The following is a 14,551-nucleotide window of genomic DNA, read 5'->3' as shown; positions in this document are numbered from 1 at the left end:
TTTTTGTCTTCTCTATTAGTCAGTGTTAAACCTCTCAACTCTAGCGGATATTTGTAAATAATTACTACTATTTTACCTATTTTTTACCGCATTTAGATTTAGTTTAATGTTTTTCTGCATCTCAGGTGTTATATGTTCATTTTACAGAATTATTAATAATCACCAAAAGGGCCTTGATGTAAAGTGTTACTCGAGTCATGTTATTAACAATGCTAAGCACACAATAACACAATTAAATACAATAAATAAACACAATTGAGTAAATAATTAGCTATTCATAAGTGTACTCTAATAATGTTACCCTGTTGCATTTCATGAGGAACATTTCCATGGTCAATATTACTTAAAATCAGTGCAATATAGCAACATATTTTTGTATGCCGATTTACATAGTTGCATTTTAGATTATTTCTGCTATTAGTACTAATTATGACTGATAATAATAACAAAAAATAAAACAACAACAACAATAATAATAATAATAATAATAACTGTTATTGTTATTATTAGTATTAATAGTAATAGTAGTAGTTGAACTAGAAGGAGGAAAACTAAAAGTATTGTTTTTGAAAGTAATATTTTTTAATGTACTGCCATAATGCTATTACATGGATTCCACTCTGAGGGCCGCTGTCGATCAATGAATTGAGATTATACTGAGGGCTTTAAGCACTGCCTTCATTCCTTGAGGCTAGTATAATGACGTGAGTAAATGTGGGCGAGGTCTGTCGACAAGACTAGATACATGCATGCAGTAAATGAAAGAAATCGTCTGATTTTATACCTTTACAGCTACCACGTTTTTTAAAGGTTTCATTTATGGTTTAAACCATTTTCTCGTAAACATGATCATAAACAGGAAGATGCGAAAGCTTTCGGTCTCCTTCTCTGGTCATCGTCCTTTTCATCAAGTGCTCCATTGGAAAGTACTGCTTATTGTGGCTGTTTGTGCTTTGTCAAACATCAGAGCTCAGATTCGTTATTCTGTTCCTGAGGAAATGAGAAAAGGGTCGCTCATCGGGAATATCGCTCACGATCTTGGTCTGGATGCTAAAAGAATGCGATCAGGCCGGGCTCGCATCGTGTCTGGAGAGAGCGCTGAGTACGCGGAGCTGAAAACAGACAAAGGGACGCTGGTTGTGAATGGGAGGATAGATCGAGAACAGCTTTGCGCTGAGATTACTCCTTGTAGCTTCACTCTGGAAATTATACTCGACAACCCTGTGGAGCTACATCATGTAACGGTGGAGATATTAGACGTGAATGATCACTCTCCAACATTTTCTAACGATGAGATTCATCTCGAAATAAGCGAATCGGCCACGCCAGGAGCTCGTTTCATACTCGGCAGTGCAGATGACCCTGACGTAGGTGAAAATGGACTTCAGAATTATATTCTGTCGCCCAATGATCATTTTATAATCAAGCAAAACGCGAGGCCAGGCGGAAGTAAACACGCTGAAATGGTGCTTCAGAAACCTTTAGATAGAGAGCAAAGTCATCGTCTTTCTCTCACTCTCACAGCAGTCGATGGAGGATCTCCACAAAGATCAGGAAATGTAAGAATAGAAATAACAGTCCTGGATGCAAATGATAACGCGCCAGTTTTTAACCAATCTGTGTACAGAGCAGCTCTACCAGAAGATTCTACAAAGGGAACATATATTACAACGGTTAAAGCAAGTGACGCAGACAGCGACACGAATGGGTTGGTTTCATACAATTTGGCAAATACAAAAACTAATATTTTTGAGGTTTTTACTTTAAATGAAAAAACGGGTGTGATTACACTAAATGGCGTGATTGATTATGAAAAATCAAAGAACTATGAGTTTGATATTGAAGCCAAAGACCAGGGAGGTTTAGGAGACTCTGCCAAAATTATTGTTGATTTAATTGATGTAAACGACAATGCACCTGCCATTACCATAATGTCATTTTCTAGCCCAGTTGCTGAGGATGCTGATCTTGGCACCACAATTGCAATTTTTAGCGTCAAAGACCTGGATTCTGGAAACAATGGTCTTATTCACTGCACATTAAATCCACCTACACCTTTCAAATTACAGTCTTCCTTGCGAAATTATTATACCATAATAACTGATGCTGGTCTTGATCGTGAACGTGTGGCAGAATACAACATTACTATAACAGCAATTGATTCAGGGTCTCCTCCACTGTCAAGTAAGAAATCATTGAACCTTAAAGTGTCTGATGTCAATGACAATCCTCCTAAATTTCAAAAGAGTGTTTATATTGCTAATCTAATTGAAAACAACTCCCCAGGTTTATCCATATTCACTCTGAGCGCTCATGACTCTGACTCAAACCAGAATGCACGTGTTTCGTATCTTCTAGAGGAAACTACAGTAGCTGGCTCCCCTGTGTCTTCTTACATTTCCATAAATGCTGACAGTGGGGTGGTCTATGCAGTACGATCCTTTGATTATGAGCAAATGAAAAACATTAGGATTAGTGTAAAAGCCCAGGATGGAGGTTCTCCTCCTCTCAACACAAATGTGACTTTAGTAATTATCATCCAAGACCAGAACGACAACGCTCCTCAGGTTTTGTACCCAGTACAGACTGGTGGCTCTGTAGCGGCTGAGATTGTGCCTCGTTCAGCAGATGTTGGCTATCTTGTGACTAAAGTGGTGGCTGTTGATGTGGACTCTGGACAGAATGCCTGGCTCTCCTACAAACTACAGAAAGCCACAGACAGAGCCCTGTTTGAAGTGGGCCCACAGAATGGAGAGATACGGACTGTGCGGCAAGTCACTGATAAAGATGCTGTGAAACAGAAGCTCACTGTTGTTGTGGAGGATAACGGACAGCCGTCTCGCTCCGCTGTAGTTAATATTAATGTAGCTGTAGCGGACAGTTTCCCTGAAGTGCTGTCAGAATTTACAGACTTCACACATGGAAAAGAAAACATCGATAACCTGACATTTTATTTAGTTTTAGCACTGGCTGCTGTTTCTTTCCTTTTCATTACCTGTGTGGTTGTAATAATATCAGTGAAGATCTACAGGTGGAGACAGTCTCGTGTTTTCTATCAGTCCAATCTTCCAGTTATTCCATACTATCCACCCGGTTACACAGACACTGGAGTCACTGGAACTCTACCTCACATGTATAATTATGACGTTTGTATGACAACCGACTCGAGGAAAAGTGACTGTAAATATTCTACTCTTGGTGGAAAAAGTGTCTTAGTGGTGGATCAAAATTTCTCAGAAACTCTTCAGCGCGCCATGAGAGAAAATGACCTCCTCGATGGTTCAGAAAGTGCAACAATGGTAAGGGGGGAGGTTTATTCCTTCACCATTTTTTCCTAACCAAATTATTTATCTTTTGTATTGCAAAATTGTTTTATACTATTGTTTATCTATGAGGGTGATTGTGAGCTCTGCAAAGCTATATTAGGCAGAATCTTTTTTTAAACATTCCAGCTTTCTGTAGTTACTCATCCAAACTCCAGCTCACATGCATGGACTTAGAATGTTAGAAATTGTTGGATATAAAAAAAATTAATATGGTTTGAGAAAATATTAAAGTTAAACATTTAGTATAAGAAAATATTACACACCGCTCATTCATTTTTGTATGTTAGTTTGTACGTTCAAGTAACAGCACAATGCAATCTTGTTCGATCTATTTATTTTTGTCTACCAGTCAGAAACTGTTAACAAACTCAACAACTAGTTGAAGCATGAGTTTAGCTGAAGTTGGAACCGTTTGTTAGCTGATTTGACATTGACCTGTGCATGGGAACTTTCACTGAGTTGTATTGATTGGCTAAATTTTGTGTCAATCAATATTTTGAGTTTCGTAAAACTGTTGTATATTTAATTAGACCTTGGCTCATTACGCATTTCATTTGCATTATTTGCATGTGGCGGTGTACCTGTTTTTTTTCTTAGACACGTAATGGTTTGTCATTATGTCTGTGCTGCGGTATGACATGATGAATATTTGTGGGTTCTTCAGTTTGTAACTGTGTAGGAATCTCTTAATGTCCTTTATGGAACATTCTAGTAAAAATCCATAGAAGACTTACTCTTGAGACTTACTCTTGAGGCCTTTGCAAAGAACTAAGATTTATTTCAGCAAGAGAAATTCAACAAATTCCTCATAGTTGCATCTAAATATGTTAGCATAAAGATTTAGGAACCGTAATTCAAATCTTTGTATTTTTAAATTTAAATCTGTGAATTCAAGTATTTTTAATAAAATACTCATTCTTTACACTCACACTTTCTTAAAATGAATATAAGATCCAAAAAGCCAAAAAAATCTAATTTGCGTGCTCCACGTGAGTGTCTTTTAAAGCAGTATTTCCACCATTTGCATTAAGGAGTGCATTTTCATAATTCATACTCTGAGTGCCGCTATTGGACTGCGGTTGTCTAAATCAGCGTTCAAAGGGGCCAGGATCCCTCCTCCTGCTTCTGGAGCTCCTTCACACTGGAGACGAAAGGCTTATTTCCAGAGATCTCCATACAGCGTTTTGCATCTCGATTGACACCTAATATTTATTTCAAAAATATATAAAAAAAAATTGGAATGTACTTGGAGAACAACTGGACTATGCCGTCACCTTGTTTGCGTTGGTATGTCGTCTCCCACCATCGTAGGAGGACTGCAACGCAGTTAAAATGGCAGACCGTGTTTTTTATCCTCTGTATTTACGGACTGGACATGGTCTTTTCCCAAGCGCGTTATTCAATCCCGGAGGAGATTCCAGAGGGCTCCTTTGTTGGAAACATTGCCAAGGATTTGGGAATTGAGTTAAGTAGACTAATTTCAGGAAAAGCTCGTGTTGTAACAAAGGGCGGTCGCCAATATGTGGAACTGAGCCGAGACAAAGGCACTCTGGTTGTAAAGGAAAAAATAGACCGAGATGAGCTCTGTAAGCAAACGACGCCCTGCAGCTTCAGCTTTGATCTGATCATTGAAAACCCAATTCAGATCCATCGTGTAACGGTAGAAGTTCAAGATATAAATGACAATGCTCCAATATTTCCGAGAGATACGGTCAATCTAGAAATAAGTGAAAATGCATCCCCTGGCACTCGCTTTTCCTTAGACAGTGCTGTAGATATGGATGTTGGTATTAATAGTATTCAGAGCTATACGCTTACTCCAAACGATAACTTCAAACTTGAGATGCTAAGTCAAATCGAAAGTAATAAGAATGTTAAGATTAATTTGCTGCACGATTTGGACAGAGAGAAGCTTGAATATTTGACATTGATCCTCATCGCAGCAGATGGGGGATCCCCTAAAAAATCAGGAACCGTAAAGATACACATTTCTGTATTGGATGTCAATGATAATGCTCCTGTTTGTGCCCAGTCAGTTTATAAAGTAGATGTAAAAGAGAATTCTCCAACTGGGACCGTCGTAGCGACTGTAAATGCTGCCGATGAAGACAAAGGTGTAAACGGTGAAGTCACCTATACTATGGCTCATGGAAGCAAAGAAATGGCACGACTGTTTGAGGTAAATTCGGAATCAGGTAAAATTACACTGCTGGGGAAGCTGGATTACGAAACGGAGAATAGTTACCAACTGAGTGTTAATGCTAAGGATAAAGGTAACCTTTTTGATACCTGCAGTGTTATTATAGATGTTGTGGATGAAAACGATAATCCTCCTACTTTGCAGTTAATGTCGTTTTTAAACATAATTCCTGAAAATTCCCCAGTTGGTACAACTGTAGCTGTTATTAATGTAGAGGACACAGATTCTGGTAAAAATGGCAATGTTCAGTGTTCAATACAAGACATGCCCTTTACAATAGAGTCATCGCACAGTGATTACTATGCCATAATTACTGATGAACTTCTTGATCGAGAAAATATTGCTGAATATAACATCACTATTTTGGTGAGCGATCAAGGAAGCCCTGCTTTACACAGTAATAAAACACTAACTGTTAAGATTTCCGATGTAAATGATAATCTTCCCGTTTTTAACTTTGACCAGTACAGAGCTTTTATTAATGAAAATAACTCGCCGGGTGTGACTGTGCTGACAGTTAAAGCCAGTGATGCTGACTGGGGACCAAATGCGCGAGTGTCGTATTTTTTAGACGACAGTGATATAATGGGTAACCCAGTGAGCTCTCTGATATCTATTAATTCAGATAGCGGAGTGATACATGCTGTTAGATCGTTTGATTATGAACAAATTAAGAGTTTGACCTTTAACGTAACGGCGCGAGATGGTGGATCCCCACCATTAAGTTCTGAAGTTATGGTGACGATCGTGGTTCAAGATCAGAACGACAACGCTCCTCAGGTTCTGTATCCAGTACAGACTGGTGGTTCTCTGGTCGCTGAGATTGTGCCTCGTTCTGCAGATGTTGGCTATCTTGTGACTAAAGTTGTGGCTGTTGATGTGGACTCTGGACAGAACGCCTGGCTCTCCTACAAACTACAGAAAGCCTCAGACAGGGCTCTGTTTGAAGTGGGTCCACAGAATGGAGAGCTACGGACTGTGCGGCAAGTCACTGACAAAGATGCTGTGAAACAGAAGCTCACTGTTGTTGTGGAGGATAACGGACAGCCGTCTCGCTCAGCAGTAGTTAATATCAATGTAGCTGTAGCGGACAGTTTCCCTGAAGTGCTGTCAGAATTTACAGATCTCACACATGGAAAAGAATACAACGACAACCTGACGTTTTATTTAGTTTTAGCACTGGCTGCTGTTTCCTTCCTTTTCATTACCTGTGTAGTTGTTATAATATCAGTGAAGATCTACAGGTGGAGACAGTCTCGACTTTTCTATCAGTCCAATCTCCCAGTAATTCCGTACTATCCACCCGGTTACACGGACACTGGAGTTACTGGAACTCTTCCTCACATGTATAATTATGATGTTTGTATGACGACTAACTCGAGGAAAAGTGACTGTAAATATTCTACACTTGGTGGACAGAGTGTTTTAGTGGTGGATCCCAGTTTTACAGAGACTATGCAACGCGCCATAAAGGAAAAGGACTTGTTGGACAATGCCAATTCTCCTGAACTGGTAAGGTTATATGCTTATGCAACATAAATATTTGTGTATTATCTGATTGGTATGAATGCAATCGTAGTGGTGGTGAAGTCAATGAAATAATAACAAACAAAATAATATATATATATAGTAAATAACATAGAATACATTTATTATCATTATTATTATTATTATTATTATTATTATTATTATTATTATTTTCATTTTCATTTTTTGTTGTCGGTGGTGTTATTACGCATTATTATGAGGTTGAATATGTAACTGCAGCAGGCATGTTTTCCACGTCGAGTTTTGGACGGATGCATAGATTATACATTTTATGCACATGTTTTAAATGTTTGTTATTACACAATAGTCTGTGTTTTTTTCAGAGCAGCTAAATCATGCTACCTTGGAATAGACATGTTGACTAGTTTTCTGACCAAAGCTGTTATTCAACTTTGCTTCAAAAGCGGTTCAGCACCTCTACGTCTGGACAGCTCTCGTGCGTGTTTCCTACAATTCATATGAAGAGTTTAAATGAATGCTACTCAAAAACGTAAAAATAGTATACTATGTCATTATATATATATATATATATATATATATATATATATATATATATATATATATATTTTTTTTTTTTTTTTTTTTTTTTTTTTTTTTCATTCCAACATTATTCCAACATTTTCATTCCTAATTCTAAATTAAAGAGATTCAATGTCATGTTATTCCACTTGTTCAACTCTGAGGGCCGCTGTTGATCAATGAATAATGATTGTTCCAAATAGATCTTAAGCACTGCCTACGTTTATTTAGGAGGTGCTCGTGCTATGGGTAGCGGTGGGGGATGTCTATCGACGACACAATAGACATTGCTTGTGGTCAATCAAAATCCACACGCTTTTATTCCGGTTTGAAGGTTGTTGTTTTTTTTTTCATGTAGTTTTTAATTATTGCAGGAGCCATTGCGTCGCAAACATGCTCATGATCGGCGAAATTCGAAGGCTTTCATCCACCCATTTTGATTCACAGCCTTTTCATCGAGTGTTCCAGTGGAAAGTATTGCTTGTTATGACTGCTTTTGCTTGTTCGAAAGTCAGTGCTCAGATTCGTTATTCTGTTCCAGAGGAAATGAGGAAAGGGTCGCTTATCGGGAATATTGCTCATGATCTTGGTCTGGATGCTAAAAGAATGCGAGCAGGCCGGGCTCGCATCGTGTCTGGAGAGAGCTCTGAATACGCGGAGCTGAAGACAGACAAAGGGACGCTGGTTGTGAATGAGAGGATAGATCGAGAGCAGCTTTGCGCAGAGATTACTCCTTGTAGTTTCACTCTGGAAATTATAATCGACAACCCTATGGAGCTCCATCATGTAACTGTGGAAATTTTGGATGTTAACGATCACTCTCCAACATTCCCTAACGACGAAATTCATCTCGAAATAAGCGAATCGGCCACGCCAGGAGCTCGTTTCTTACTTGGCAGCGCAGATGACCCTGACGTAGGTGTTAACGCTCTCCAAAATTATATTCTTTCACCCAATGATAATTTCATTCTGAAGCAGCTCTCGCGTCCTGATGGCGTTAAATACGCTGAAATGGTGCTTCAGAAGATTTTGGATAGAGAGCAAAATCTTCGCCTTTCTCTTACCCTTACAGCAGTAGATGGAGGATCTCCACAAAGGTCTGGTAATGTAAGAATAGAAATAACAGTCCTGGATGCAAATGATAACGCGCCAGTTTTTAACCAGTCTATTTATAGAGCCATTATAGAAGAGAATTCTCAGAAAGGAGCATACATTACAACAGTTAATGCAAGTGATGCAGATAGTGGATCATATGGTCTAGTAACATACAGTTTTGCTAATTTAAAGGGTAATATTGCTGACATTTTCAAGTTAGATGAAAGCAATGGTGTGATAACATTGTCTGGCGTCCTTGATTACGAAAAGGCAAAGAAATATGAGATAGGCATAGAAGCCAAAGATCAAGGTGGTTTAGGAGGCTCTGCAAAAGTTATAGTTGATTTAGTAGATGTTAATGATAATGCTCCAACTATTAATATGATGTCATTTTCAAGTCCAATAGCCGAGGATGCAACTCTTGGTACAACTATAGCAATTCTAAATGTTAAAGATCTAGATGCCGGAGACAATGGTCTGGTTGGCTGCACAATTGACCCACCTACACCATTCAAATTACAGTCATCATTGCGAAACTATTACACCATTGTAACTGATGCTGCTCTTGATCGTGAACTCGTTCCAGAATACAACATTACTATAACAGCGATTGATTCAGGGTCTCCTTCACTGTCAAGTAAGAAATCATTGAACCTTAAAGTGTCTGATGTCAATGACAATCCTCCTAAATTTCAAAAGAGTGTTTATACTGCTCATGTAATTGAAAACAACTCCCCAGGTTTATCCATATTCACCCTGAACGCTCATGACTCTGACTCAAACCAGAATGCACGTGTTTCTTATCTTCTGGAGGAAACTACAGTAGCTGGCTCTGCTGTGTCTTCTTACATTTCTATAAATTCTGACAGTGGGGTGGTCTATGCAGTACGATCTTTCGATTATGAGCAAATGAAGAATTTTAGGATTAGTGTGAAAGCCCAGGATGGGGGTTCTCCTCCTCTCAGCACAAATGTGACCTTAGATTTTATTATCCAAGATCAGAACGACAACGCTCCTCAGGTTCTGTACCCAGTACAGACTGGTGGCTCTCTGGTGGCTGAGATTGTGCCTCGTTCAGCAGATGTTGGCTATCTTGTGACTAAAGTTGTGGCTGTTGATGTTGACTCTGGACAGAATGCCTGGCTCTCCTACAAACTACAGAAAGCCTCAGACAGAGCTCTGTTTGAAGTGGGCCTACAAAATGGAGAGATACGGACTGTGCGCCAGGTCACTGATAAAGATGCTGTGAAACAGAAGCTCACTGTTGTTGTGGAGGATAATGGACAGCCGTCTCGCTCAGCAGTAGTTAATATCAATGTAGCTGTAGCGGACAGTTTCCCTGAAGTGCTGTCAGAATTTACAGATCTCACACATGGAAAAGAATACAACGACAACCTGACGTTTTATTTAGTTTTAGCACTGGCTGCTGTTTCTTTCCTTTTTATTACCTGTGTAGTTGTTATAATATCAGTGAAGATCTACAGGTGGAGACAGTCTCGACTTTTCTATCAGTCCAATCTCCCAGTCATTCCGTACTATCCACCTGGTTACACAGACACCGGAGTTACTGGAACTCTTCCTCACATGTATAATTATGACGTTTGTATGACGACTAACTCGAGGAAAAGTGACTGTAAATATTCTACACTTGGTGGACAGAGTGTTTTGGTGATGGACCCCAGTTTTACAGAGACTATGCAGCGCGCAATGAACGAAAAAAGTTTCTTGGACGATGCTGATTCTACAGAACTGGTAAGATTATTATTACTAAATTTTTATCACCATACCAATAACAATTATTATAAGGCTCTACGGCCTAGTTATATTTATTAATATGATTAGTACTTATAATATAATAATATGTATGTATTAATATTATCAGAATAATATATAATAAAAAATAAGAACAATACACAACAACAATATAATAATAAGAAGAAGAAAAAGAAGAAGAAGAAGAATGCAATTTAATAACGTCTTCAATATCACCATTGACTTTCATTACATTCTCGTGGACAGCGAAAAAGGATTTTTGGTAGTAGATGTTATGTTTTTAAATTAATGTTGGTTGTATTTAATTCATTTCCGCCATCTTTGTTAACAATTTTTTTAACATGATTCCTTCCATGATTTTTTCATTGTATCTCTTCTTTGCTGCATTTCTGCACATTGGTCTCTTAGTGACGCTGTTGATCCTTAGAAAACGTTCGCCTTGTTACGTGTCTGTGAGCTCAGTTCAGTTTTAAGGGGAGTGGACTCGACGGACGGGAGAGTGAGTCGTTAGGGCTTTGCTGTATCTCATGATTGCTTATCGTTTTTTGGATTTACAAAGGAACACCTCTAACAAAGCGCTGCGTTTAGTGGATCTTCTCTTGTTTCTTGATTGGACTAGCTTGGACAATGGGTGTTATATCAACGGGAGAATTATGTGCATCCAGGAAGGCAAGATGTCTGTTGTTTTCTCGTGTGAGCTGGCAAGTACTGCTCTGTTTCTTTGCTTGTGCTGTCTCGTTTACTGGAGGACAAATCCGATACTCCATTCCAGAGGAGCAGAGGAAAGGATCGTTAGTAGGAAACATAGCGCAGGATTTGGGGTTAGATTTAAAAAGGCTCAGAGCGGGTCGAGCTCGTATTGTAACCGGAGACAATAAACAGTACGTCGAGCTTGATCGAGACAAAGGGTTTTTGGTTGTCAGTGAAAGAATGGACCGTGAACAGATTTGCGGCGATGTTACGCCCTGTAGCTTCACATTTGAGCTTATTTTGGAAAACCCAATCGAACTGCATCGCGTAACCATCGAGATCCTGGACGTGAATGATCACGCTCCGCTGTTCAACAAAGAGGAGATGAGATTTAAAATCAGCGAGTCTGCGACGACAGGAGCTCGCTTCATGTTAGGGAGCGCAGAAGATCCCGATGTGGGAATCAACGCTCTTCAAAATTACCATTTAACCCCGAATGACAACTTCGTTTTAAAGCAACATGCGCGCCCTGATGGAGTTAAATACGCTGAGATGGTGCTTCAGAAGCCATTAGACAGAGAGCTGCATCCTCAGCTCTATCTTACTCTCAATGCAATAGACGGGGGGAATCCACAAAGATCTGGCACCGTTAAAGTAGTGGTTACGGTTCTGGATGCAAATGACAATGCACCCGTGTTCAATCAGACAATCTATAGAGCAAGAGTAATTGAAAACGCCCTTAAAGGCACTTACATAACCACCGTTAATGCCACTGATGCAGACGCAGGCTCCAATGGGCAAATCATTTATACCTTTTCCAATTTAAAAGTAAACATGGGTGATCTGTTTAGCCTGGATGAAAACACTGGTGAAATTTCAGTTGTTGGGGTGATAGACTTTGAGAAAAACAAAGTGTTTGAGATTGGCGTTGAGGCTGAAGACCAAGGTGGTTTGGCTGATTCTAGTAAAGTAGTGGTGGAAGTGATTGATGCAAATGACAACGTACCAGTTGTCAATGTCATGTCATTGTCCAGTCCCATATCTGAAGACGCTCCCAGTGGTACAACAGTTGCTGTGTTAAACGTCAAAGATAGTGATTCTGATTTAAATGGGCAAATCACGTGTAGTATAAACCAAAAAGTGCCATTTAGGCTACAGTCGTCTCTAACCAACTATTATGCACTTGTAACGGATGCACCATTAGACAGAGAAACAGTTTCTGAATACAACATTACTGTAACTGCCGTAGACTCTGGCAGCCCACCACTTTCCACTACAAACGTGTTAAATATCAAATTGTCAGATGTAAATGATAATGCTCCGGTTTTCTCTCAAAGCACTTACTACACCACTGTCATGGAGAATAATTCTCCTGGTGTGTCGATATGCAAAGTGACAGCTAAAGATATTGATTCCAACCAAAATTCCAGAGTCTCGTATATTTTAGAAGAAACTCAGATCAATGGCACACCTGCTTCTAGTTACATTTCCATTAATGCAGACACAGGTGTGGTAACTGGAATGCATTCATTTGACTTCGAGCAGCTGAATAAGTTTCTTGTACATGTAAGAGCTCAAGACGGAGGTTCCCCACCTCTTAGTAGCAATGTGACAGTAATTGTTTCTATTCAAGATCAGAACGACAATTCTCCTCAGGTTCTGTACCCAGTACAGACTGGTGGCTCTCTGGTCGCTGAGATTGTGCCTCGTTCAGCAGATGTTGGCTATCTTGTGACTAAAGTGGTGGCTGTTGATGTGGACTCTGGACAGAATGCCTGGCTCTCCTACAAACTACAGAAAGCCACAGACAGAGCCCTGTTTGAAGTGGGCCCACAAAATGGAGAGATACGGACTGTGCGCCAGGTCACTGATAAAGATGCTGTGAAACAGAAGCTCACTGTTGTTGTGGAGGATAATGGACAGCCGTCTCGCTCAGCTGTAGTTAATATCAATGTAGCTGTAGCGGACAGTTTCCCTGAAGTGCTTTCAGAATTCACAGACTTCACACATGGAAAAGAATACAACGATAACCTGACGTTTTATTTAGTTTTAGCACTGGCTGCCGTTTCTTTCCTTTTCATTACCTGTGTAGTTGTTATAATATCAGTGAAGATCTACAGGTGGAGACAGTCTCGTATTTTCTATCAGTCCAATCTCCCAGTTATTCCTTACTATCCACCTGGTTACACAGACACTGGAGTTACTGGAACTCTGCCTCATATGTATAATTATGACGTTTGTATGACGACTAACTCGAGGAAAAGTGACTGTAAATATTCTACACTTGGTGGACAGAGTGTTTTAGTGATGGACCCCAGTTTTACAGAGACTATGCAACGCGCAATGGAAGAAAAAAGCTTGATGAAAGATGCAGATTCTCCAGAACTGGTAAGGATCTAATACTGACTATGTTTTGTGTCTTCATGCTATGCTACATGTCAAGCTGCTGTTCACATAAAGCAACACCTTTTAGATCAATGATCTATATTGAGAATGTGTTGTCTTTCATATGAATTCTTTGTAAGTTTCTGCATAGTGTGCTGGACAGCACCTAAAGGGTTTTCAAATCATTTATCAAGATAATGAAGGCTGGTTCAAAACCTATTTCTGTTACTAACAATTTTTGAAACGTGGATTCTGATCACGTTTATGTGGTGTAATGAAGTGTTTTCCCATTGTCTGAATTGGACTTTTTCTTATCCTCTTTCTTCTTCTATTTTATCTTCTTTTTATTATTATTATTATTATTATTATTATTATTATTATTATAATCTGTATAGTAGGATGAAAACATTTGATAATCAAAGCATTCACATTGTAGTTCATCATTTTGACTCCGAGGGCCGCTGTTTGTCAACACTTGATTTGTGTCTGTTTCCCTTAAACCCTCCTCCCTTTGCATCCCATAATATCAGAGAGGAAAAAGGGTCGCTTTAGAATTCGCTGTTGCATTACAAAATGCTCGTTCTGTTGTCCATTTTTGGGGGGAAGCGGACGTTTTTTTTTTTTCGTATTTACAGGTCATAGATAAGTATACAGGCGTTTTTTATATGAAATAGTCTTTTGTTTTTGGAGATTTTCAAACGTAGCTGATTAAAATGCCTTCAGCGACGATTCCTTCCGTGTTGTTTTTCCTCGTCCTTTTTTGTTACTCCACGCTCGGGCAGGTCAGTTACTCCATTCCTGAAGAAATGGCAAAAGGATCCATAGTTGGACATATTGCACAGGATTTGGGATTGGATGTAAAACGCCTGGTATCTGGAAAAGCGCGCATCTTTACGGAGGACAGTGCGGAATATATCGAGCTGAACAAAGAGAGAGGCATGCTTCTAATAAAAGAGAAAATAGACCGTGAAGCTCTGTGTGCAAAAACGACTCCATGTGCTCTACATCTGCAGAT

The 14,551-nt window shown here is 39.3% G+C and overlaps 2 protein-coding genes across 24 annotated transcripts in view; both read left to right on the top strand.

Annotated features, from left to right (window-relative positions):
* The window catches only part of LOC140537170 (protocadherin gamma-C5-like), a 226,653-nt gene that overhangs the window by 117,196 nt on the left and 94,906 nt on the right, over positions 1–14,551 (top strand). For 2 of the 23 annotated variants that reach the window (XM_072659455.1, XM_072659435.1), the window contains exon 1: positions 10,950–13,539. The exons of 18 other annotated variants lie outside the window; for them this stretch is intronic. In XM_072659455.1, the coding sequence (XP_072515556.1) occupies positions 11,089–13,539 (2,451 nt within the window). In that variant the 5' untranslated portion in view covers positions 10,950–11,088. Of the gene's footprint in view, positions 1–4,439; positions 7,039–10,949; positions 13,540–14,178 lie in introns of those variants that run through there. 3 more of the 23 variants (XM_072659431.1, XM_072659472.1, XM_072659453.1) reach the window with 3 other exon arrangements.
* On the top strand, positions 8,704–12,975 carry LOC140537177 (protocadherin gamma-A6-like). The gene is made up of 2 exons (XM_072659493.1): positions 8,704–10,440; positions 12,869–12,975. The coding sequence occupies exons 1-2, from the start codon at positions 9,070–9,072 to the stop codon at positions 12,884–12,886; spliced, it is 1,389 nt and encodes a 462-aa protein (XP_072515594.1). The 5' UTR covers positions 8,704–9,069; the 3' UTR covers positions 12,887–12,975.

Source organism: Salminus brasiliensis, chromosome 16 (assembly GCF_030463535.1).
Source record: "Salminus brasiliensis chromosome 16, fSalBra1.hap2, whole genome shotgun sequence".
Classification (NCBI taxonomy): Eukaryota; Metazoa; Chordata; class Actinopteri; order Characiformes; family Bryconidae; genus Salminus; species Salminus brasiliensis.
This window is presented reverse-complemented; position numbering and strand designations above follow the sequence as displayed.